This window comes from Pipistrellus hanaki (genome assembly GCF_964339955.1).
Source record: "Pipistrellus hanaki genome assembly, chromosome: 3".
Classification (NCBI taxonomy): domain Eukaryota; kingdom Metazoa; phylum Chordata; class Mammalia; order Chiroptera; family Vespertilionidae; genus Pipistrellus; species Pipistrellus hanaki.
In genome coordinates, this window is record NC_140505.1 from 107121674 (window position 1) to 107144505 (window position 22832).

A 22832-nucleotide genomic window follows, 5' to 3' on the forward strand; every position below is an offset into this window, starting at 1 on the left:
GGAAATCTAGTGCAAGCCCACATTTTAGAAGTGAAGGAATTAAAGCCAGCTGAGGAGAGGGACTTGGCTAAGGCCCTTTGGCTGGTTGGTAACAGCCAGGACAAGAGCCAGGGCTGCTGACGTTCCAGGCAGAGCTCCCCACCCAGCACCACACTACCTTTATCAAATCTGAGCCCCGCTTTTTCATGACACCACTCATCAACTGCGCTGCAGCCAGAGACACCTTAGCCCTGCTGCCAGTCAGCTCCTCCATGGCTGTTAGCACCAGGTTGGTGAGCTGGGTCTGGGTGAAGTACTCTGCAAAGGCCTGCAACAGGGTGGGATCAGATGGTGCAATCAGTCTGGATCCAGGGCTCCCCTTGTCTGAGACAGCCTGTGCCATTTCTCCTGGTGAGGGAGGGCTTCTCTTGGGAGCGTATGTGCTTCTGTCCTAGGCTTGTGCTGTCTGCCTAACTCCTAGAAAACCCTTTCACTGTGGACAGAGTCCTGGGGATGCAAGGGAGGAAACACTGGTCTCAAGTGCAATGTGGGGCTCAGAGGTCAATGGGTGCAGAGGCAGAACCCAGGGAGAGGAGAACCAGGGCTAAGATCCTCAGTGACATTCCTTTGAGTCTACACATTGCTCACAAAACAGCATTAGCATGAAGCAAATGCTTCTGGGGGGATGGGAGAAAGAAGGATTAGGACCCAGATGTTCAAGGGGGAACAAATAGTAGCATGTGATGGGAAAACTTCCCCCAAAGGAAAAGTTCACATCTAGTAATGGGAAGGGAGACAGGATAAGAGTACCACCCCAGGAGTCTATAACAGCATGTAAATGAGAGGCCCAGGCTTTCCCCACTTTGCCTCTGGTCCTGCTCCTCTCACCTCGGCAATCTCAAAGGTGTTGTTATAGAACAAGTTGGCACTATACACTTCATTCAAGTTCTCCTCTTCCCACAAGCCCTGCATTTTCTTCTTCATCTCTGAAACAAAGACACCCCACCCCACCCCTCAGACACTCAGAAGGCATGTTAAGTTCCCCCTTTGCCACCTTCTAGACCAAAACTCCTACTGAATTAAGTCAGCTTGGGGCTATGTATGTCCTGTGGGGCTGAGAGTAGAGGAATGGGCATTAATATAAGAAATGGTGGGAGCTGCGGGCAAAAACAAACAATCTTGCCTTCCTCAGAGCAGAGATAGAATTGGGTAAAAATGTGGGGTTCAGCCAGAGGAGCAGAAACTAAGTCAAAAGAAGTATTTCCTATGTAGGTATTTTGTCCCAAGAGATTATCTGTAGATATTTGGGGGTAGGTTCCTCAATGGAAATGAGGTACTCAAGCAACTTCTTGGGACGAGTGTGTGGGAATGGCCTGGTATAAGTGGGTGGTTGGAGGCGGAGTGGTAAGAGAAGGTTCCTCATACGTTTTTTCTTCAAGAAGATACAGTAGAGGTTGTATACAGCCTGGGATGACAGGAAGCAGATGTTGTCCACTGGGTCCTGGCAGCACACGGCCAGCAGCTTTACCAAGCACCCCAGCCTGGTGAATTCAATTTCTATCTGGGGAAGGAAGCTGGAAGTCACAAGTTATCCTAGCCATTCCCTTAGGCTGAGTTATCGCAGGAAGAACTCAGAGGAGGAAATGCATATGCCAGAGACATGAAAGGTGAGACTATATGAGGTTAATGGGAATGGAATTAGATAGATGAATTGTGGCTGTAAAGAACATAAGAGGTCATAGTTTTATAATTACCTTATTCTTTCTCTCTTCTTTGCCCCTTGACACCCCACTCATCTGTCAAATCTAGTTCAATGCCTTCTTCTTTATGAAGCTTTCCCTGCCCCCTCACTTGTAATTGTTTGATCTTTTAGTAGGACTATATTCAGTTTATATATTTATTACCTCCTTCCACGTAAGTTTGTTCTATGCATGCCTCTCTCCCCAGTGAACTGTAAGATTCATGAAGTCAGAAACAATCTTGGTCATCTGTGTATTCGCTATTGCACCTAACACAGTGCCTGGTACAAGGTGAGTATTTAGTAATTGCTTGTTCAGACAAATAGCATCAAACTCAACCAAGTGGGATGAAATAAAACTGATGGGTGGAGAAAAAGATCAAGTACTAGTAGAAGATGTCAGATGGAGAAAGGAGAGGACAGGATGGGATGTATAAGAGAAAATAGCATGGGCCAGGGAGAAGGATGATGAGAATGAGTGACTGAAGCTCGGTAATATATATGACTAGGTAGGCATAAGGGCAACCAGACAGGTATGAGGATTCAGACTCCGGGGCAGGCTACCACTCACTTTGAAGTCCTCCATTTTTGCCGTAAAACCAAGAATCCATGCGGTACACCACATAGCCCGTTCACGTTCATTGTCCTTCTGGGATTTAAGCCAAGGTTCCAAAAGCTGGAGGAAGAAGATAGTAAAAGGAGAGGCCCATCCATCTGTGTCCCAGAGAACAGAAAGATATTCCAGAATCTGGCTTTTACAAAGCATTAGGGCAAGAGTTCTGACAGCAGGACCTCTTTTGTCAAGAGGCAGGTTATATGTGGGTCTGGCACCAGAGGCTTCATTCTCTCCTCTCTCCTATCAAGTTTACAAGATATTTTATCCTCCAGCTCCAATTTCCCCTCCATTTAGGAGCTAGGAATTACCTCAATTCCTACCTCTTTCTTTCAGGTTAAGCAGTGGCTCTCTAAAATATCGACTCTGATTCACTTCAGTGCTTCAACATTACCCCCGAGTTCCTCTACCTTCTTCTTCCCATTCATTATTAGAAAAATAATTTGGTGATAGAAAGTAAGAGTCACCATATTCACAGATTCCAGAGTAAAGTGTGTATAAATCTACTTGAAAAATATAATTATAAATGGTTTCACTTGAAACAATGTAAAAGTGTCTCATCTTTGGTAAATTATGGGTCCCAAATATGGGTCCTGCTACTTGTCAATCTGCAGTCATCAATCTGACAATGATGCAACCACATGCACAGTGATATATAATTGAAAAAGAAGAAGAGCAGCAGATGAAAAATCCACAGTCAACTCAAAAGAACACTGATGCTTCATTGATCAGAAGAAACACTTCCTGCCCTAGTCAGTTTGGCTCAGTGGATAGAGCGTTGGCGTGAGGAGGGCCCTGTGTTTGATTCTGGTCAAGGACACATGCTCAGGTTGCAGGCTCAATCCCCAGAAGGGGGTTTGCAGGAGGCAGCCGATCAATGATTCTCTCCCATCTTTGATGTTTCTATTTTTCTACCCCCTCCCTTCCACTATGAAATCAATTTTAAAATATTATTGAAAATTGAATCAAGTCTATGTCTTACAATGGTGTGTCAAAATCAATTTCTTGTTTTCTATATGTTTTAAAAATATGATTGTATTGATTTTAGAGAGAGAAGAAAGGAGAGGGAGATAGAAACATTGATCGTCTGCTTCCTGTACATTGTCCCCCCCACTGAGCCCATGTGCACGCGTGTGCACACACACACACACACACACACACACACACACACACACTGGGAATCAAGTCTGCAACACAGGCACGTGCCCTGATCAGGAATTGAACCAGTGACCTCTTGGTGCATGGGCCAATGCTTAACCACTGAGCACACCAACCAGGAATTTCCCTGGTTTTAATAGAGACTCTTTGTACTGTTTATGCAACTCCCAGTGAATCTACAATCATTTCAAATTTAAAAGTTAAGAAGAAAACCAGTGGCAAAATGATTACAAGCAGTCAAAATGTCCATCCATAGAGGGCTGATTGAGTAAACTATATTACATGCACATCATATATGAAATCATAAAAAATAAGGAATATACCTGTGAACTGATGTGGATAAATGAAAAAAGCAAGGCAAGAGCACTGAATAGAATGTGGTAACTACTGTGTAAAACAGAAAGGGAAATAAGAATATCCCATAAAAAAAGATTTGCTTATTTTCACAAAAGAAAAGCAGGAATGACAAACCAGAAGTTAATGAAAATGGTTATCTATAGAGGGTAAGTGAGAATGAGGTTAAGAGGATCAGTTTGGAGCAAAAATTCTTTGAGAAAAACTTTAAATGATTTTACTAGTAAGTTTTTAATTATGTAATCAAGCGGGATGTTGGGTGGGACTCCGGGACTCAGGGCAGTCCCATGCTGGGACAGAGGGGTACTGGATTTCATGTAATTTGCGTCCTGGGCCCCTAGCATTTTAGTAACAACAGGAACTGCAAAGAAATTTTGAACTTCCTGTGGTAATTGGGGAATAGCAATTTCAAGAGAAAGCCAAAGCATCACAATGACATTAGCAGAGAGTAAATCAAGTCAATAAAAAGACAATTTAAAAATGGACAAATCATTTGCACCTGCACCTCACTTTTTTGAGCCAAGCACTTTGTGAACATCTCATTGGATAACCAAATGACTGTATTAACTAGGTACTACATGTCATTTCATTTTCCAGGATAAACTGAGGCAAACAGAAGTTAAATAACTTCCCAAAACTATACAGCAAACAGCAGAGCCACGATCTGGAACCATAGTGTATAGAAGTCCAAAGCCTGTGTTTTTAACTTTTAACTACTATGAGGGAGCAGCGGGCAGCTGAGAGAGAAGCTGGCCACAGCTATGGCTGAAGGGGAAGAAGGAGGAAGTTCCCTCTAAAGCCAAGACCAATATCAGCTATTAATCTTAGTCCTTATTATCCTTTCCCTAAAACCTTTGCACCCAATTTTCATCAGCAGTTCTACCTCCCAGTTTTTCTTACTGTAAAAATAAACAGTTCTTAGTCTGTTTTCCTGGTCTGTTCCCAACTCTACTAGGTTGATAGTGTTCCTCCCACCCAAATTCATGTCCATTCAGAACCTCAGACTGTGACCTTGTTTGAAAATAGGGTCTTTCTTTGCAGATGATTCAAATTAAGGTGAGTTCATACTGGATTTGTGGGTCCTACCCAAGTGACTGCTGTCCTTATTAAGACCCCTAGCTGGTTGGGCTCAGTGGATAGACTGTGACCTGCGGACTGAAGCGTGCAGGTTCGATTCCAGTCAAGAACACATGCCTGGGTTGTAGAATAAGTCCCCAGTGGGAGTTGTGCAGGAGGCAGTTGATCAATGATTCTCTCTCATCATTGGATGTTTCTATCTCTCTGTCCCTCTCCCTCTATCTGAAATAAATAAAAACATATTTTTTATAAAAGAATACACACACACACACACACACACACACACACACACACACACACACGAATGCCCTGTGAAAATATACGAAGGCACAGATTAGAATGCTATGTCGACAAGCAAAGTGATACCATGAGTTGCCAGGAATTACCAGAAGCTAGGAGAGATGCATAAAACAGATTCTCCTTCAGAGCTTCCAGTAGAAATCAAATCAGCCAACACTTTGATTTAGGACTTCTGTCCTTTATGACTGAGAGAGAATGTATTTCTGTTGTTTGACGTCACTTCATGTGGTATTTATTTATGGCAGGCCTAGGAAATGAATACACCAACCTTCAGAGGCTTCTTCCCACTTACCTGCAAGCAGTTCTGGATCCGGGTCAGCATTTCAATAATAAGTGTCTCCATTAGTCTGAGGAGGGAATCCATGGTCTCCCTAAAGAGATTCTGAGAGGGAAAATGGAACTCAAACAAATGCCAACCTGTCATCCCAACCCTCCTTCTAAACTGCTCAGCATTCTGGCTCTTCTAGCTTCCCATGAGAAAGTCTGATCCAAAAACTTCCCCTACATTTCAAGCACTCCTGGCTCTTCATTCATCTGAATAAATCCCTCTGTTGTTTCACCAGAGCACAAATGTCTGCCTGGTTTGTAGTGTGTGCTGGAGTTCCCCTGCAACATAGCTACCCTGCCTTCTCCACCCCCACTCCCTAACTTGAACTCATATGGGACTCTGGTGCCAGGGGATACAGTTTCAATAAGCAGCCATGACTGACAGGCTGGCTGGCTCCAGGTGGGAGGAGGACTTGCCTTGCTGTTTGCAGAGCAACTGATTCACAAAAGCTAGGAAAGTGGGTTTCTCCCTCTCACCCTTTACTGAACCAAGTGGCCTTGCCCAAAGCCTTATAAAGAGAGTAGGTGATCTGCCAAGGAGGGCTTCTAAACGTAGGGTCTGCTGGGAGAACCAGAGCAACATTGTCATAGATCTCAGCCACTAAAACTGAAAAGTAGGGGAAAGAAAAAGAAAAGCAGCTCTCACTGGAATAAAGTACTCAGAAGAAACCTACAAAGGTGTAAAGCTATTCTTCCCGGGCAGAGAAATCCTGTCAAAATACCCTCCTCATCCGAATCAGATTTACACTGAGAAGGCCAGAGAAAACCCACCTCCACCTTTTTTATATGTACCAGTCTTTCCTACATAAAATAACTATGACCTAAAAAATAAGGATTACCAGAAATCTGATGAAAAGGATGCCCACGATGAACAAACCAATTGACCTTAAAGAAAATCAAGCTAATTCACTAAATAGTAGAAACTTCTATTTTAAAATTCCTTTTAATACAGTGTATCTTCAAAAAATTCAGGAGACTATGACATCAATAAAAGAAGAACCACCAGACAAGATAAAGTGTAATCAGAACACATGAAAGAATTCCTAGGAATTAAACATGTGAATATAAATAAAAAATTGAATCCCTCTTTTTTTCCTCAAGGAAGCACTGCAGGCCCTATAAGAAATACACTCTGATTTCTTGCTCTTGGGATGCCCTGGCTTTATTTACCTATCAAACTTTAGTAAAATAATATTTGAACCTTCTAGAGTGGTTTCAATCACACAGCAGTAACAAAGGAAAGGATCAAGTGTCTGCCTTTGGGCCAGAGTGCTAAAGTGGCGGCAGTGGTAATCAATGGGTAGAAGGAGAAAGTTAGGTCTCAGGAGTAGAGTTCAGACTATATGACCCACGAACCTCTTCTTCACAGGAGGGCTTCCTTTCAATGATTTCTTTCTTTCTTTTTTTTATTAAGAAAGGCAGAAGACTCTTACATAAAACTGCCAAACCTTTCCTTCCCATCTTCTTAGAAAATTAAAAAATAAAACCAAAAAAAGACAAACATTGAAGAGTTACTTACCACATTGGCTTGACCCTCATCTGGACTAGATGCCTCCTTTTGCAAAACTTCTGGGGGTGGTAGGCAGAACACACTCTTGAAGCATGTCCTAAATAACTCTACTCTTTCTTCTACCTCTAAGTGGGGCCTGAGCATCCTAAGATCCAGGGAGAAGAAGTGTAACCAGTGTTGTCAGGAATAACGACTGAGAAGGTTATAGAAAGGGAAGGTGGAGACAGAGGAATAAGTGGGAGCAAGAAAGAGAGAGATATCAGAAGAAAGGGTATTAAAAGAAAAAAGGGAGGAAAAAGTAAGAAAGGGTGAAAAGATCCAGGAAGATGGAAAGAAAAGAACTAAGGGAAAAAGAAGAGGCATAACTATTTCAGGAAAGGGTACTGATATTTTGGGAGAATAGGACATCTGTGATGGAGATGGAGGTGCCTATCAGGGACAGCACTGAAAGCAAAGGACGCCTGGGGCAGAATTAACAGGAAGTGCCTATAGAGATAGGAGAGGCCATCTCTACCAGGTGCTTTAAAAAAATCTTGGCAAAAAGAGCCGAAACTGGTTTGGCTCAGAGGATAGAGCATAGGCCTGTGGAGTGAAGGGTCCCGGGTTCGATTCCAGTCAAGGGCATGTATCTTGGTTGCAGGCACATCCCCAGTAGGGGGTGTGCAAGAGGCAGCTGGTCGATCTCTCTCATCAATGTTTCTAACTCTCTATCTCCAGTAAAAAATCAATAAAATATATTTAAAAAATCTTGGCAAAAAGAAGTGGCAGATATTGTCTAGTAAATTTTTACTATTCCCTATGCTAGAAGATGAAGCAGAAAATAAGAGGTGGGGATCAACTAGGGACTAAAGAGCTGCAATAGAACCAGTTCAATGAAGACAGAGTGGATGATATTTTGTTACCTGAAGTAACTGATGATGTTCATTGCCTTCTGTCTAATAGCATTGGAAATGGAGTTCAATGGCTCCTCCTTGATTAGGTCCTAACACACACACACACACACACACACACACACACACACACACACACACACCAAGAGGATTGTGAAAATATTTTTCTTGTCTGCTTCCTCCCACTCCAGGCTGTGTTCATGAGAAGGTGGAATTTAGAATTTTTAGTGACTTCCAAAGATATAAGTACAGCACCTCTCTCCTATTCCCAACCACCTCTTCCCTACAGTACTAACCCCAGCCTTGAAGATGGGAAAGGGAACACAAAGGCAGGAAAAGGACACTAGAAAATCTGGACTTCTACCTTCAGGCCTAGCATAGGAGTGCTACCAATGGTTTCCATGTGGACCCATTCCCCCTCCTCTCTGCCTTCCCACCTCCATCCTCCTTCAAGATACTTACCACCATGAAGGCTACAATTGCTAGCTTGTTGGGGAACTTGAATTGAAAGGTCATGTGCTGCTGACTGCCCAGGATTCTTATCAGTGTGATGAGGGAATTCAGGTAATCCAGCTTCAGGTCCTTATCCTGAATGAACCAGTATGCTCAGGGATCTCCAAAGTGGGAATGAATCCGGGCCAGGACACACTATCTATACAGTTTGCGGGGTGAGGACCTAAGCCTTCTTAAGCCTTCCTTAGGCTGATGCTCTGCATCTTCCCTCTGATGTTGGATCAGTGCATCCCTGGGGTGGAGAGAGCCACCCTTCTCACTTACCCCCTTCTGAAGCCACCCTCATATAACTCTTAAATTAGCATAGATCAAGCTTCCTGGTCTCCCAAGGTATTGTCTTTCCCTTGAACAAGGTCTATGGAAGGATGTCTGAGTTGGGAATAGAAAGGGATACTTCTCCAACCCTGGGTACCCATGCTTTAAACAAATAGCAAATACAGGAAAATAGTATGGGACTCCTCTGCCTCTCCTGAATGCTTCTTCCTATGAATACTAGGGAATTGAGGTTTTACTCATTCCTTCTTCACTGAGGGCAGTGAAGAGCTCAATGGCATGTTAGGTAGCTATGTCAGCAGGGAAAGAGACACTTTTCAACAGACTTAAAGTTCCTGTGGTCTCCTCCTTGGGCCAATTAGAGTCTCAGAGTAGGAGGATTAAGTGAAAGGATTAATAAGTCACTGTACTAGCCCCTGACTCCCACTTAAGGCCAGGCATCTTTTTCTTGGGCGGTAAGAGAGGAGATGGCGGAAGTGTGATGTTGGAGAAGGAGAGTAAGCAGGAAGTACCTTTTCCAAAATGCAGTTGTGGTAGTGTTGCATGATCAAGGCCAGGATGGCATCTATATGCACAAAAATAGTTCCCTCGCTCCTGAAAATAATCTTGCTGTAAGTTAAGTAGATGGTGTTACAGACAAGTACCCATTCCCTTCGCTGCTGTTCCTGTAGGGAAAGGGGAAATGAAGGTTCAGGGTGGAAAAGCTTGCTCAGAGCATGTGGGGAAGAAGACAGGACTGTGGAATGGTGAGCAGCTTGGGGGACAGGGTGGGCATGTAGTTGATGATACCAGGGCCTGAAATGCGGACCAAGAGAGAGAGTGAGGATGCAACTTTCCCACAGTTGTTTAGAGGGAAAGAGAAGCATTTACTGGTATAGATGAGTCACAGGGCCTCAGAAAAATTAGAGGCTGGGGGGGATGGGGATGCCTTGGAAGGCTTTATATGGGAGGCTGGTAGAGCCCCCTGGGAATGACATCACCTTTGGCAGTTTGAGGATGGATGATGACTTCTTGTCAGTGAGTATAACACTATACACTTTCAGTGGCTCTAGGACTGTCGTCAGATGTCTCCTGGACACAATGCTGAACGCCTCAGCAATGCCCTGTAACACAGAGAGCCAGAACCCCATGCCAAAGGTCAGGGTGAGCCAGACACATGCTCTGTTCCCCCACAAGCAAGATATATAGAGAGAAAGGGGTGGGGAAAGGGGAGGAAAGAAATGGAAGGGAGATTTGGTTTTCCACATTTGAAGTATTTAAAATCCAGGTAGAAAGGAACTCTCATGCACTGTTGGTGGGAATGCAGACTGGTACAACCACTGTAGAGAACAGTATGGAATTTCCTCAAAAACAAAATGTGGCCGAAACTGGTTTGGCTCAGCGGTAGAGCATTGGTCTGCGGACTGAAAGGTCCCGGGTTCGATTCCGGTCAAGGGCATGTATGTTGGTTGCGGGCACATCCCCAGTAGGGGGTGTGCAAGAGGCAGCTGGTCAATATTTCTCTCTCATCGACGTTTCTAGCTCTGTATCTCTCTCCTTTCCTCTCTGTAAAAAATCAATAAAAAAAAAAATGGAACTCCCATTTGACCCAGTGATCCCACTTCTAGGAATATATCCCAAGAAACTAGAAACACCAATCAGAAAGGATATATGCACCCTTATGTTCATAGCCGCAGATTTCACCATAGCTATGATTTGGAAACAACCTAAATGCCCATCAGCAGATGAGTGTACTAGAAAACGATGGTACATTTACACAATGGAATACTATGCTGCTATAAAAAAGAAGGAATTCTTATACTTTGCAGCAGCATAGAAGGAACTGGAGAGCATTATGCTAAGTGAAATAAGCCAGGAAATGAAAAAAAATACCACATGATCTCACTCATTTATGGAAAATAAAGAACATTTTAATCTGATGAACAAAAAGATATATATAGAGGCAGTGAAGCATCAAACAGATGGTTAAATTACAGCAGGAAGGCTAGGGAGTGTATGGGAGGGGAGGAAGAGATCAACTGAAGGACTTGTATGCATGCATATAAGCACAACCAATGATCACAAGCCAGTGGAGTGGGGGATGAGGGCATGTGACAGGGGGTAGAGGAGGCTTGGGGATGAGGTATATGTACTACTATGTTTAATACTTACATATTTTTCAGTGAATAAGACGACTTTTGAAATGAAAAAAAGTCAGCCGAAAATCGGGGGCAAAAGACCAAAATTGCACAAAAATTACCTGCAGATTTTGACGGCAAAGTCAGTCTTTTCTTTGAAGTGGGGGGTAGTCCTTATACAGCGAATATAGGCCTAAACCTATGTTTTAACTGTAAAATTAGGGGATCGTCTTATACGCCAGAAAATATGGTAAGCAATAAAAAATAAAAAGAGTATAAACTTCAAAAAATATCCAAGTGAGAGAACCAATTATCTTTGCAAGAAGTAATTCAAGAAGCAAATTTTTAAGAAAAATCAGTCACAGACTTACAAAATCTTGGTAATATCAAACCTAACTTTGCACAATAGAGAATACTTTTATATGCACTACAAATTCAGAGAATGGTTGTTCTGAGGAGGGAACAGAGGAAAGAACAAAACCCAGGCACCTCACAGACAGGATTGGATAGCTAGTCAGGGAGGAGATGGAAGACAGGGAAGACTTATAGACAGTGCCAATATTTCTAGTTCAGGAGAAGAGGAAACAGCAGTAACTCTGACCCAAACAGTCAGGTGAAAAACAGGCCTGTCTGAGCTGGTGAGAGGGAAAGGAGTGAGTTCCTGGATGCGTTGTATGGAAGGTCATGGCAAAACAACTCAGTGGAAATGTTCTTAGTGCCAGTGGGTCTGAATGTTGATGCTGGAAACATAGATCTGGGAATCACAACCTAGAGAGAGTCAAAAGCATGGAGACTTGGGATTCTGTGGTTCCTGCCAGGAATAGCCTTTAACTTAACCTCCCTGCCCCCTAGCAGGCCCTTATGACTTCATTGTCAGCCGAGTTTCTCCCTAAAGCTTACTCAACAAGGATGGCTGGGCACAGAGCTAAGGAAACTCAAACAGATATGCAGGTGCCAGGTGTTGGCAAATTGGTTCATTTGTGCTGGAAGGGCCACCATTAAGTCTTGGCAGCAAGAGACGACAGCCGAAACCAGTTTGGCTCAGTGGATAGAGTATCAGCCTGTGGACTGGAAGGTCCCAGGTTCGATTCCGGTCAAGGGCATGTACCTTTGTTGCGGGCACATCCCCGGTAGAGGGTGTGCAAGAGACAGCTGGTCGACGTTTTTCTCTCATTGATGTTTCTGGCTCTCTATCCATCTCCCTTCCTCTCTATAAAGAACAATAAAATATATTTAAAAGAAAAGAGAAGACAGAGTTGAGGGAGCTTCAGGACAGTGACAGGTCCAGGATACAGATCCTCGATAGGGATGACATTTTAGTGGGATTTGTAGACTTTTGGACACCAAATAGATAAAGGGAGAAGTTTACCTCTTTGGAAAAGAGGGACTAGTGGAACATCAGAAGGGCTTTCTATTCTGTCTCTCTCCTATGTCCTCCCTTAGCCATGGCTTCCACTCATTCTGGCATCATCATCATCACCGTCATAACTGACATCATCAGAACATTAGTGCTTAATGTTTACCAGCCTTATACATGTTACTTTGTTAATCTTCACCCTAATGCATTGAGGTAAATATTATCATCCCCATTTTACAGACAGGGAAATATGTTTCCCAAATCTAGACACCCAGCCCAGATTTGAGTTCCAGGTCTACATGCTACTGTACATCTCCATCTGACAGTCCTACCCCTCCCAGTCAAAAACTAAGTACAGCCCTGGCCGGTTTGGCTCAGTGGAAAGAGCATTGGCCTGCGGACTGAGGAGTCCCGTGTTTGATTCTAGTCAAGGGCATGTACCTTGGTTGCGGGAACATCCCCAGTGGGGAGTGTGCAAGAGGCAGCTGAATCAATGTTTCTCTCTCATTGATGTTTCTAACTCTCTATCCCTCTCCTTTCCTCTCTGTAAAAAATCAATAATATATATATATATATTTTAAAAACTAAGTATAGTTACTGCCTCCTCCTTTTGTCCTGGGTTCCTGGTCTTAGGAAAGGATACCATTCTCCTCCCACTTGGGCCAGAAACCCAAGAACCATCCCAGATGCCCTTTCCCCTCTTATCTTTATCTTCTGCATTCAATCTGTTCCCAAGTGCTAGCAAGAGGTCACTTTTACTTTCTTGTCAAAGAACTCTGCACTCCAGTCCCACTAGACCACTGACTGTTCTCTAGATGCGCTCCCCAAAGTCTTGATTCTGAATCTTGACTCAGAAAGTTATGTCAACTGGGAATACCTGCTTTCTTCCTTCTCCTAAACTCTCCCCAACAAACCCAAGTCCCAGCAAGCCCACACAACCACGATGCCAAATGGCTGCTCATGTAGCCTTTAGGAAGGCCATTGGGTATAGTTAGCTATTTCCTTCCTGTACATGTCTTTCTCCTCATTGATACTGTTTGCAACTTGGGCTTAGTAAATACCTGTTGCTGACCATGGTGCTGATGGATGCTCTGAGAATCTTACAGGAGAAGGGCCCTGGAGAGGGAGACCCGAGGACATGGACACCAACACTACCATAATCAGCATGAATAAAGTGCATATGCACCAGCATTACTCTAACTGATTTTACAGTTTAATCCTCAAAACCATCCTTCAACGCACCTTACTTCTGTGGTATTCCACCAACAATGCACACTCTGAATCTACTCGTGGGGAAACATGAGACAAACCAAAACCGAGGGACATTGTACTACATGAATAATGGTCTGTACATTTTTAAAATGTCCAGGTCATGAAAAATAAAGATGAGGAATTTGTTCCAGATTAAGGAAGGATAAAGAGAAATGACAACTAAATGCACAGTTTGATTCTGAATCACATACTGTACTTAAAAAAAAGAGTATTTTTCTTTTGCTCTAAAACACATTTGATGATTTCCGAACTGGGTCTATAATTTAGATATCAGTGGTGTAGCAATGTTAATTTCCTGATTTTTGTCATTGCACTGTGCTTATGTAAGAGAATATCTTTATTTTGAGCTAATAGACAGTGAAGTATTTAGTGGTAAATGAGCTTCATTACTGCAGCCTTCATTTCAGATTCAAAAAATACAGTAATAATGTTAGTAAATAAATAAATTATATAATTTATGTGTGTGAGAGAGAGTGATAAAGCAAATGTGGAAAAACATTAAGAATTTCAGAATCTGGGAGAAGTATCAATAAGAATTCTTTTTTTTTTTTTTTTGCAACTTTTCTCAAACTATAAAATTATTTAAAATTAATTTTGTTTTCCAAAACCGGTTTGGCTCAGTGGATAGAGCACTGGCCTGCGGACTCTAGGGTCTCAGGTTCAATTCTGGTCAAAAGGCATGTACCTCGGTTGTGGGCACATCCCCAATGGGGTGTGTGCAAGAGGCAGCTGATCGATGTTTCTCTCTCATCGATTTTTCTAACTCTCTATCTCTCCTCCTCTCTGTTAAAAAATCAATAAAATATATATATAAAAAAACTTTTAAAGAAAAATCCTATGAGGAAGGTACCACAGCCTCATCTTAAAGAGGAGGAGACTGAGGCACAGAGCGGTTCAGTAACTTGCTCAAGGGAACATAGTTAGTAGGTGGCTGAGCTGGAATTCTAACCCAGGTGCTCTGGTTTGCCAGGCCCAGGCTTTTAGCCACCTTGCCATCCTGACTCAACCTGAAAAGGCTTTGCCAATGCACTCTGCCTCACCTCCCTCTCCTGCAGATTTTCATGGGAAGTTTGAAGGATGGAGTAGAGCATCATCTTCACCAGTTTCTCACTTCTTGATGTGCACAGGGCGAAGCCAAACAATTTGTAGAGAAAAGCCTAGGAAAGATAGGAGGCAGGGTCGTACATAGTTTGAAATGAGGTTAGGGCAGCATTTCCAATACTAGCCACCCCTCTGCCCACAGTCCCATCCTCCACCCTGGCCCTTGCTGTCTGGAGGCAACTGGATAAGGCAGTGATCCTATGGAGCAGGGGTTCAAGTTAGAGGGAAGAGAAAGCTGCCTTTCCAATGTCTCAGCCTCTTAGAGATCATCCTTCAGGAACTTTCTCTGACCCACATACCTCCCATTAACAGCTAGGAAATCAAAAAGTGCCTTACATTTGCATACTTTTAAAATAAAAATTGCACAATTGAAGAAGTACTTCCATGTAATTCTTCTTTCTCCCTCCTCTGAATTTCAGTGGCCTTTCTCCTTGCTTATTGCACACTGTCCTGTCTACCTTGCAACACCAGTCTGTGTGGACTCACCCACTTCCTACCTCAGGGACTCTGCATTCCTCATTTTTTCTGTCTAGAACCCTCTTCTGCAGGCTCTTCAAAATGTCTCATTCTCATCTTTCAGATTTTACCTCACTGAGCCTGCTCTGTCCCTCAGTCCCACTCCAGCTCATCACCCTGTGTCCTTCCTTCAGAACTTCATCATAATCACTCATCCTGTCTGTAGATTTGTTCCATTAGTTCCTAATTTGCCCCAATCCCACATCTCAGATGAGAATGGAGTTCAGGAGTAGTGTCTACCCAGTTCATTGCTCTGCCCCATTGTTCTCAGTGCCTGAGGCTGTAGGCAAACAGGACATTCCAGCTGAATGCCTTAACTCCCCCTCCTATGGGTATCTTTTCCCTTCTAGCAGATGCTCAAGGTGCCTTTCCCAGACCTTAGGGTTCTGTCCTTTCAACTGGCTGCAGGAACTTTTCTGAATAGCTACTCACTGCAGCCTTCAGGGAGAACTGTCCTCAGGTGACTGGGGCCTCCTTACCCCAGATGCCCACGAGCTACATTGTTCTCTCTCCCCTCCCTGCACTGGACCAACCTTGGAAACCTGGAGCCAATGACAAACAAGATAGGGGGCAGAGGGTACAAAAGCCCCCCTACATGTCTCCAGGCAGGATAGACTCTGCAGTGCACTTTCCATGCAGGGCTCCCAGGGGATCAGGCCACATCCTTGTTTGGCTTCTCCTCTCCCCTATCCTGTGTCCTTCACTCTATCACAACTTCTCAGCAGAGCATTTCCTTGCTAAGTCACTGGACAAGAATCCTCACCTTAGGCTCTGCATCAGTTAAACCTGACCCAAGGCACCTACTTTTCTGCTTAAGTGGCAAAGACTACTCATCTTCCCAGACTTCTCCACTCCTCTGCAGGAGACGCACCTTCCCCGGTTGCCCAGGACTGAGGCAGTTCCCCGGACACTGAACTTTCAGCACTAAAATCAAAGCAGTCTTGAGCAAACCTAAACAGTGGATCGCCTCTGACAAAGCTTCTATGCCCAGCCCCCTCGGGCCTGGGCCCAGGCTAGGGTGGAGCCTGCCACTAAGGTATGTGGCCTTGACTGGCATCAAACCCGGAACTCTTCAGTCTGCAAGTCAACACTCTATCCACTGAGCCAAACTGGCTAGGGCTAGTGCACATTTTAAATAACTGAGTTAGTAAGATCAGAATTCTAGCTGCTTCATTTTGTATCTTTAATCTACCAACCACAAAGATGTGCATACAGTAGGTGCATCATAAGTACTGTTAATAATTAGAGAACAAACAGTTTTGGAAATAAGGCTCTTTCCTAGAAAACTTGAGAGCCCAAATAAAGAATTGCTCAGTGACAGGAAAACAGGAATGGAAATCAAGAAACCTGGAACAGACCCTAGCCAGTTTGGCTCAGTGGATAGAGTGTCGACCTGGGTTTGATTCCAGTCAAGGGCATGCACTTAGGTTACAGGCTCCTCCCTGGCCTGGGCCCTAGTCAGGGCACATGCAGGAGGCAACCAATTGATGTGTTTCTCTCACCCAGGTATTTCTGTCTTTATCTCTCTCTCCCTCTCTCTCTAAAAAATCAATGGAAAAATATCCTTGGCTGAGGAGAAAAAAAGAAAAGAAGGAAAGAAAGAAACCTCGATTCAGGTGCCAGTTTTCCCAATAATGCATTTAAGATTCTAAACCCTCCTGGATTGTGTTTCTTCAGCTTGAAGGAAGAGATGACGATAGCTATAGGTTATGTAGGCTTTTTTTAAAAAACCTTTATTGTTGACACTTTATCAAGACTAAACCTGGATTAAAAAAGAAAAAGAAAAACTCCCACATTAAAAACAAAACAAAACAATGAACATGTTCATTGACAATAGTCCATGAAAAGTATGCATGATTCCTAGAGAAAGTACATAAAAGAGAAAAACAGGTACTATAGAGCTAAAAAACAAAAAACAAACAACCCCCCCCCCAAAATATCCTACTGAAATTTTAAATGCTGATCAAAATATATTTTAAAAATCTGTAACTATATATAAAATTAATCTATTGCTATTTCATTTCATTGACCAACAATATCCTCACATGTGATATGCACATAATCTCCTTTATCTTGACTACTGGTACTTTTTTTTTTTCTGTATAAAATAAACATGCTGTATTGGCTCTGGGTCCCACCCGGTCCCAGCTTGTCCTAAAAAATAAAAATAAGTAAATAAATAAATAAATAAAGACTAAACTGGGATCATGTGGAAAAGCCAGGCAGGACCTCAGGCCTTCACCATCACCAATCTTGCACTCTGTGAAGAAAGGAGCCCATGTTTCTTCCTCAACTCTGTATCCCCAACATGAAGCACAGTCCCTAATCTATTTGGGATGCCCTCAAATATTACTTGAATTAACTGCTTAAATATGACTCTAAAATCAATAGTCTTTCCAGTGCATCAAGTTTAAGCTCCAGAATACTGGAAGGTTCAGTGAAGACTACAGATGGTAAAGTTCTTGATAAGGGCTAACACACTAAGCAAATGTAAGACACTTTGATATTTTTGTCATGCCAGTGTGACCACCAGTTTGTGGTCCTCTCCACCCCTTGATTCTCAGGACGCAGGAACACTGGTTTATTCTTTCCCCAAAGGCCTGTTCTCACACACATTTCTGCAGCCACCTGTGTGAGCTCCAGATTTCTCCCACACCATCCTCCACCCTGAACTTCCCCCCCTTGCAACCACCACACACCCAGACACACCTGCTCATCACCATCACCAGCGAAACAATGTATCTGCTCCAAGATGACTCTGATGAGTTGCTTCTGCCAGCTGTCATCATCAATAGCCACTAATGTCTGACTTAAAAACTGAGGAAGAAGAAGGGATAAGAGGACCACAAAGGACAGTGTGGTCAAGAAGAAGCAAGAGACAGGGGTTATGGTCTGTAAATATGGAAAAAGAGGTGAAAACACATGGTGGGAGTTAGGCCTGAAGAATGATAATACAGTGAAAATGACGGTAATGCCAATTACATGTGTGAAGCCCTTTCCAATTGACAAGGTCCTCTCCTATATCAACCTTTTTAATTCTGGAAGGCAGGAGTTACTTCCATTTTACAGATGAAGAAATTGAGACATGCAAGGGCTAAATAACTTGCCCAAGGACATAGAGCTAGCACCCTTTCCCTTACTCCCCCTTGACATAGGGTTGTAAGTATGGAAGGTGACTCAAGGCTTAGGATAGGCAGATACTCTGATGCAAGGGCCAGGAGGCAAGGGGACTGCAGACAGAGTTTTGATTGAACAGGGAGGGTCTTGATCATGGCCTCAGTCTCTGGGGAGCCTGGGGCTATCCTCCCTCAAGATCCTAAAGATGGGTTAGAAGGCAAATGTGGAGGAAGGGACGTCTTGGGGGGTGCTTACATGGAACAGCCTGTCCTCCCAGTCCTCCTGATTCAGGCTCGTCTCAGTATGATCTAGGAAAGGAGAGAGCAAGGGGACCCATTCACCCGGAGGGTCCCTGCCAGGGTGAAGAAAACATTTAAGTACTATGCAGCACTGAGCCTACAAGGTAACTGGTCTCCCACTTCACAGAGGCTCCAGAAGATGACTGACTTTCCAAAGGTCAAATATACACAGCTGTCCAGTGTCAGAGCAAGAATACAAAACAGGTCTGTCTGTTTCCAAAGCCCACACTCTTCCCTGATCTTCTGCCCATAAGAAAGTGCAGGAGTCATTCTGGGAACCCTGGAGCCACAGAACTTTAGACTGTGTTTCTGCTCAGTTCAGAACACTGCCTCCAAAAGCAGATCCATCCAATAGCATCTCAAAGGGACAGAGAGACTGGCTCCAGTTCTTCTCACCCCAAGAAAGCTCCATCCTGCACCACGGGACACCATCTCTTTTGGAGTCTTCCCATTGCCCAGCTTCATTCCTTCCCGTCCTAACCAACCCCTTACCATGTAGTATCTGCAACATCTGTGGGATCACCTTCTTCCACAGCTTACCAACATTGTAATGAATTACAGGATGCAAAGAAGTGATAGGGTGCAGGGCAGAGAGTAGCCTCAGAGAGCTAGTACCAAACTCCTTTAACCTGTAGGGTTTCTGTGCAAATATCTGAGAAGCAAGCAGGAGGCAGAGAAAATATTTAAAAGAAGAGAATAAAGAAAATGAAAGCAAATCCATAGAATGGTAGAGATGGAGCATAGGCCCTGCCTATTCTTTTCCACCTGTTGAGCTCCTACATCCTCCAAGATGCTCTCAAAAACATCACCTCTTCTGTGATGCCTTCCTGACCCCTGGAGACCATGCCAGACTGTTGCTCTTCTAAGATCCCATTGCACCTTATGTATTCATCTATTAGTACATTTGTCTCACTGGACTCTAGATAGCTATACCCAGACTTGTCTTCCCCACTAAGTCAGTGAACACCTCAAGGGCAGGTCTACATTTGTAATTACAAGTATTGATAATGTCTAGCACATAATGTCTGGGCTAATAGAGAAAAACTCAAAAGAGAGATCCAGAAAGGTATGTGGGCTTGTCCAAGGTCAACAGAGAGCATTAGAACACTGCCCCCAAAAGCATCTCACAATAAGGCCACATAGGAGACAGGCTCAGCCTTTCCCATGGCCACTTTCCCATCTCCAGGCCTCACCACTATGCTCCCAGGTCCCTCCTCCATGCCCTTTGGCCCCTGTGATCCTGGGCCCTATCTCACTATTCCATACCCAGCAGAATGCCTGAGACAAAGTAGTAACCGGCTATTTGTGAAATGAGTGGATGGATGGGCTGATGAGTGGATGGAAGGATGTATGACTGTAGTACTCATTCTGGCATTACTTACCACAAGATGGGTCAGGAGTCTCTGTGGAGAAATGAACTGGGTAGCTAAGTTAAAGGGAGGATAAAAGAAGAGGACAGAATCAGTGCACACTTCAGGATGCTCAACCCCCTGCCTCCACTGGCAGCTCCCCATCAGTACTTCAGAGGAGGAGAAAGAGCAAAGAGGACAGGGAACATCAGTGCCAGTGCCATGGTAGCTGTGACATTTTGATTCAGACTTAAACACAAACCATTACATTTTCAGTCTTTAAAAACACACACACACACACACACACACACACACACACACACACACACAGTGTGATATGCTGAACAGACATCCTAATTCTAACCCTGACTTCCACTGGGGTTAGAGGTCAGGGATGGGGTAAGCACAGAGTGAGGCTTCAGCGTTAGGGCAATGGAAAAACTAAGGGTCAGGAATGTGTGTATATTCATTACTTTGTAATTAACAATGTTTGTACATCTTGACTCAAGTGTTTTATATATAATGAGGAGTAAAGGTGAGAAGGAACTGTGACTTTGAGGGCAACTGCTTTTCATTCAAGAGGCCATATGGCCTTAAGCTGCTGCCTTAACATTTTGCCTTACTCTTCCAATCATGGCCCAAGCTTGGGACCTACACTCCCCTCTCCAGCATCTTCTGCACTGGCTCCCCTGTGGTGTCTCAGCCAGCCTCAATTCCAACACTCCATGCCCACAAACAGACTTAATGTTCACTTCTCCACTGGCTGCCCCACCTTTGTACTTACGATTGAAGTGAAAGCTGCTGAGGTAAGGAACCTGGCCCAGGGAACGGGCCTTCAGAGCCATTTGTGTGGCTGCCTTGCACAGAGGCACAAAGGACAAGGTATTGTTGGGCTCACACACCAAAGTGACCAGTTTGGGCAAAGATACCTGGCGGGAGAGGTGGCAAGAATTTTAATGCCAAGCCCCAAGTCAGCCCCAGTCATAAGTCTTCAACCCCATGACCTTGTCACCCTTTCCTGGAAGGGTAATTGAAGCCTGTATAAAGAGCCCCTTTAACCCATTCATATCCATTCTCTCCCTCCTCTCTCTCTTCTTTCTTTCTCTCTCTCTCCCCCCACCGCCCACCCCCACCCCTCACACCATGTTGGAAAAGTATAACCAAGGTCCTGATTAAAATTAGAGCAGGAAGAAGTTAACTTGATAGATGAGGGCTTCTTGAAATTTGGAATGTGTGACTTGTAACAACCTTCATTGAGGAACCTTCCAGAGTCAGAGACATGCTGAAGGCCAGGAGACAGAGTTTACTGGGAGGTAGATTAAATCTTAATTCCTTTTCCTCCCATAGCCCTTTCCTCAGCTTTGATGCAAATCAGTGCATATGAGCTTCCAAGAATCCTTAGAGGTTGATGAGAACAGTCAGGGAATACAATCACCCCCTCTTTGATCAAAGAAGAAACTGCAGCTGGGAAAACAAGTTAGTCAAGATTTTACAGCTAGAAAACTGGCTGATCAGGACTCAGACCCTGGCTTCCAGATCCACACCCAGTGACCCTCTTTTGTGGCACTGAGCACTTTTCAGTGGAACCCCAGGCACTTGTATGGAGTGAAATGGAGGTGGGTTGAGGTGAAAGAGACATCACAAGGCATTAGATGGAGGGGGAAGGTGGGATGCAGTCGGGGGTGGGGGGGTGGGGGGAGAGAGATCAGGGTAGTGATCAGGGGAGCCAGGGAGGAGGAAATGGAGAGGCCTGTTTGGCCCTAGCTGTTTATACCATCTGTAGGATTCTAGAACACATTATTTGGATGTCCTCTTCATTCTAGAATAAGAAAAGGAAAGATTTAATGTTAGCTAAGTCTCTGGGTTCAGGGCTTTCCCTGGCTCACTGCTCAGGGTTTTAGAGGCCAAAGACCCTTCACATGTGCCAGTCCCTCTCTTTCCCTCCTGCTCCCAACCCTGCCTTCCTCTTGTTCATCACCCGAGGTGTGCTCCCATCCTTGGTTCCCTCCCTGCCCAGCCCCTGCTCACTGATGGGTCAGACTCCACGATCTTGATGATATAGCTGATTATAGTGTCCCCCTGGGGCAAGGCCAAGTAGTTATCTGGCCCAGCATCTCAATGAAGTTCACCAGGACCTTCGGCACCTGTGGAGTCAAAGACCATCACATGACAAGACAGGAAGGAATGTTAGGGACTGTCAGTATAACCCTTCATATTCCAGGTGAGGACACAGAGGATCAAGGCAGGTGAAGGGGATCAAATCTCCTGACACTAAACCCAGTGTGACTCTGCAGTGGGCTCTGGAAAATGACAGGCCACCAGTCACTAAACCTGACCACTTCTGTACTTTGCCCTGAAGTTCTAACCACTTTAGCTCCCATCACCTTCTTGGAGAATTTTCAAGTACTTATCTTGCCCTCACCTATTTCATCAGAGATATAAAAATTAGCAGGAGTGTTGGATTGGGGGAGAATCCGAGTCTAGGAAAGTCCCCTGGTCTGGCTTTCCTAGGAAAAACCAGGAAGAAATCCCACAAGTCCTATGGGCCTTTCATATTCCAGGTGAGGACACAGAGGTTTTGTCACTCCAAACCACTGCTCTCCTCCTCCCCTGTTCCCCTATCTTGTGTGATCCTGAACTGAAGCAGTTTGTGCTATCACTAGCTCTGTCTGAAGAGCTTGTTAAAAAATATGGTTTCTCACAAAGTATTGAGTCAGCAACTTGAAAGATAAGGTAACAGAAAACACCTAATTAGAGCAGCAGTAAGAAAACAGAATCCAAAAATAAAATGAGGATAGTTTTAGGGGCCTCTGAGACAACATCAAGCATACAAATATTCATATCATGGAGTGCCAGCAGGACCAGAGAAATAGGAAGGAATTGGAAACTTATTTGAAAAAATAATGACAGAAATCTTCCCTGGCATGGTCAAGGAAATAGACATACAAGTTTAGGAAGTGCAGGGAGTCCCA

General features: G+C 44.1%; 1 protein-coding gene across 1 annotated transcript in view; it reads right to left on the minus strand.

Moving 5' to 3' along the window:
* Positions 1-22832, minus strand: part of LOC311619690 (maestro heat-like repeat-containing protein family member 7) — a gene marked incomplete at both ends in the record, with an annotated part of 70742 nt that overhangs the window by 37497 nt on the left and 10413 nt on the right. The window contains 14 exons of the mRNA XM_084878242.1: positions 158-307; positions 868-965; positions 1405-1540; positions 2289-2393; positions 5512-5601; positions 7066-7201; positions 7441-7517; positions 8409-8534; positions 9245-9397; positions 9713-9835; positions 14519-14635; positions 17805-17912; positions 18468-18520; positions 19004-19163. Of these exons, the coding sequence (XP_084734368.1) occupies positions 158-307; positions 868-965; positions 1405-1540; positions 2289-2393; positions 5512-5601; positions 7066-7201; positions 7441-7517; positions 8409-8534; positions 9245-9397; positions 9713-9835; positions 14519-14635; positions 17805-17912; positions 18468-18520; positions 19004-19163 (1632 nt within the window). The remainder of the gene's footprint in view (positions 1-157; positions 308-867; positions 966-1404; positions 1541-2288; positions 2394-5511; positions 5602-7065; positions 7202-7440; positions 7518-8408; positions 8535-9244; positions 9398-9712; positions 9836-14518; positions 14636-17804; positions 17913-18467; positions 18521-19003; positions 19164-22832) is intronic.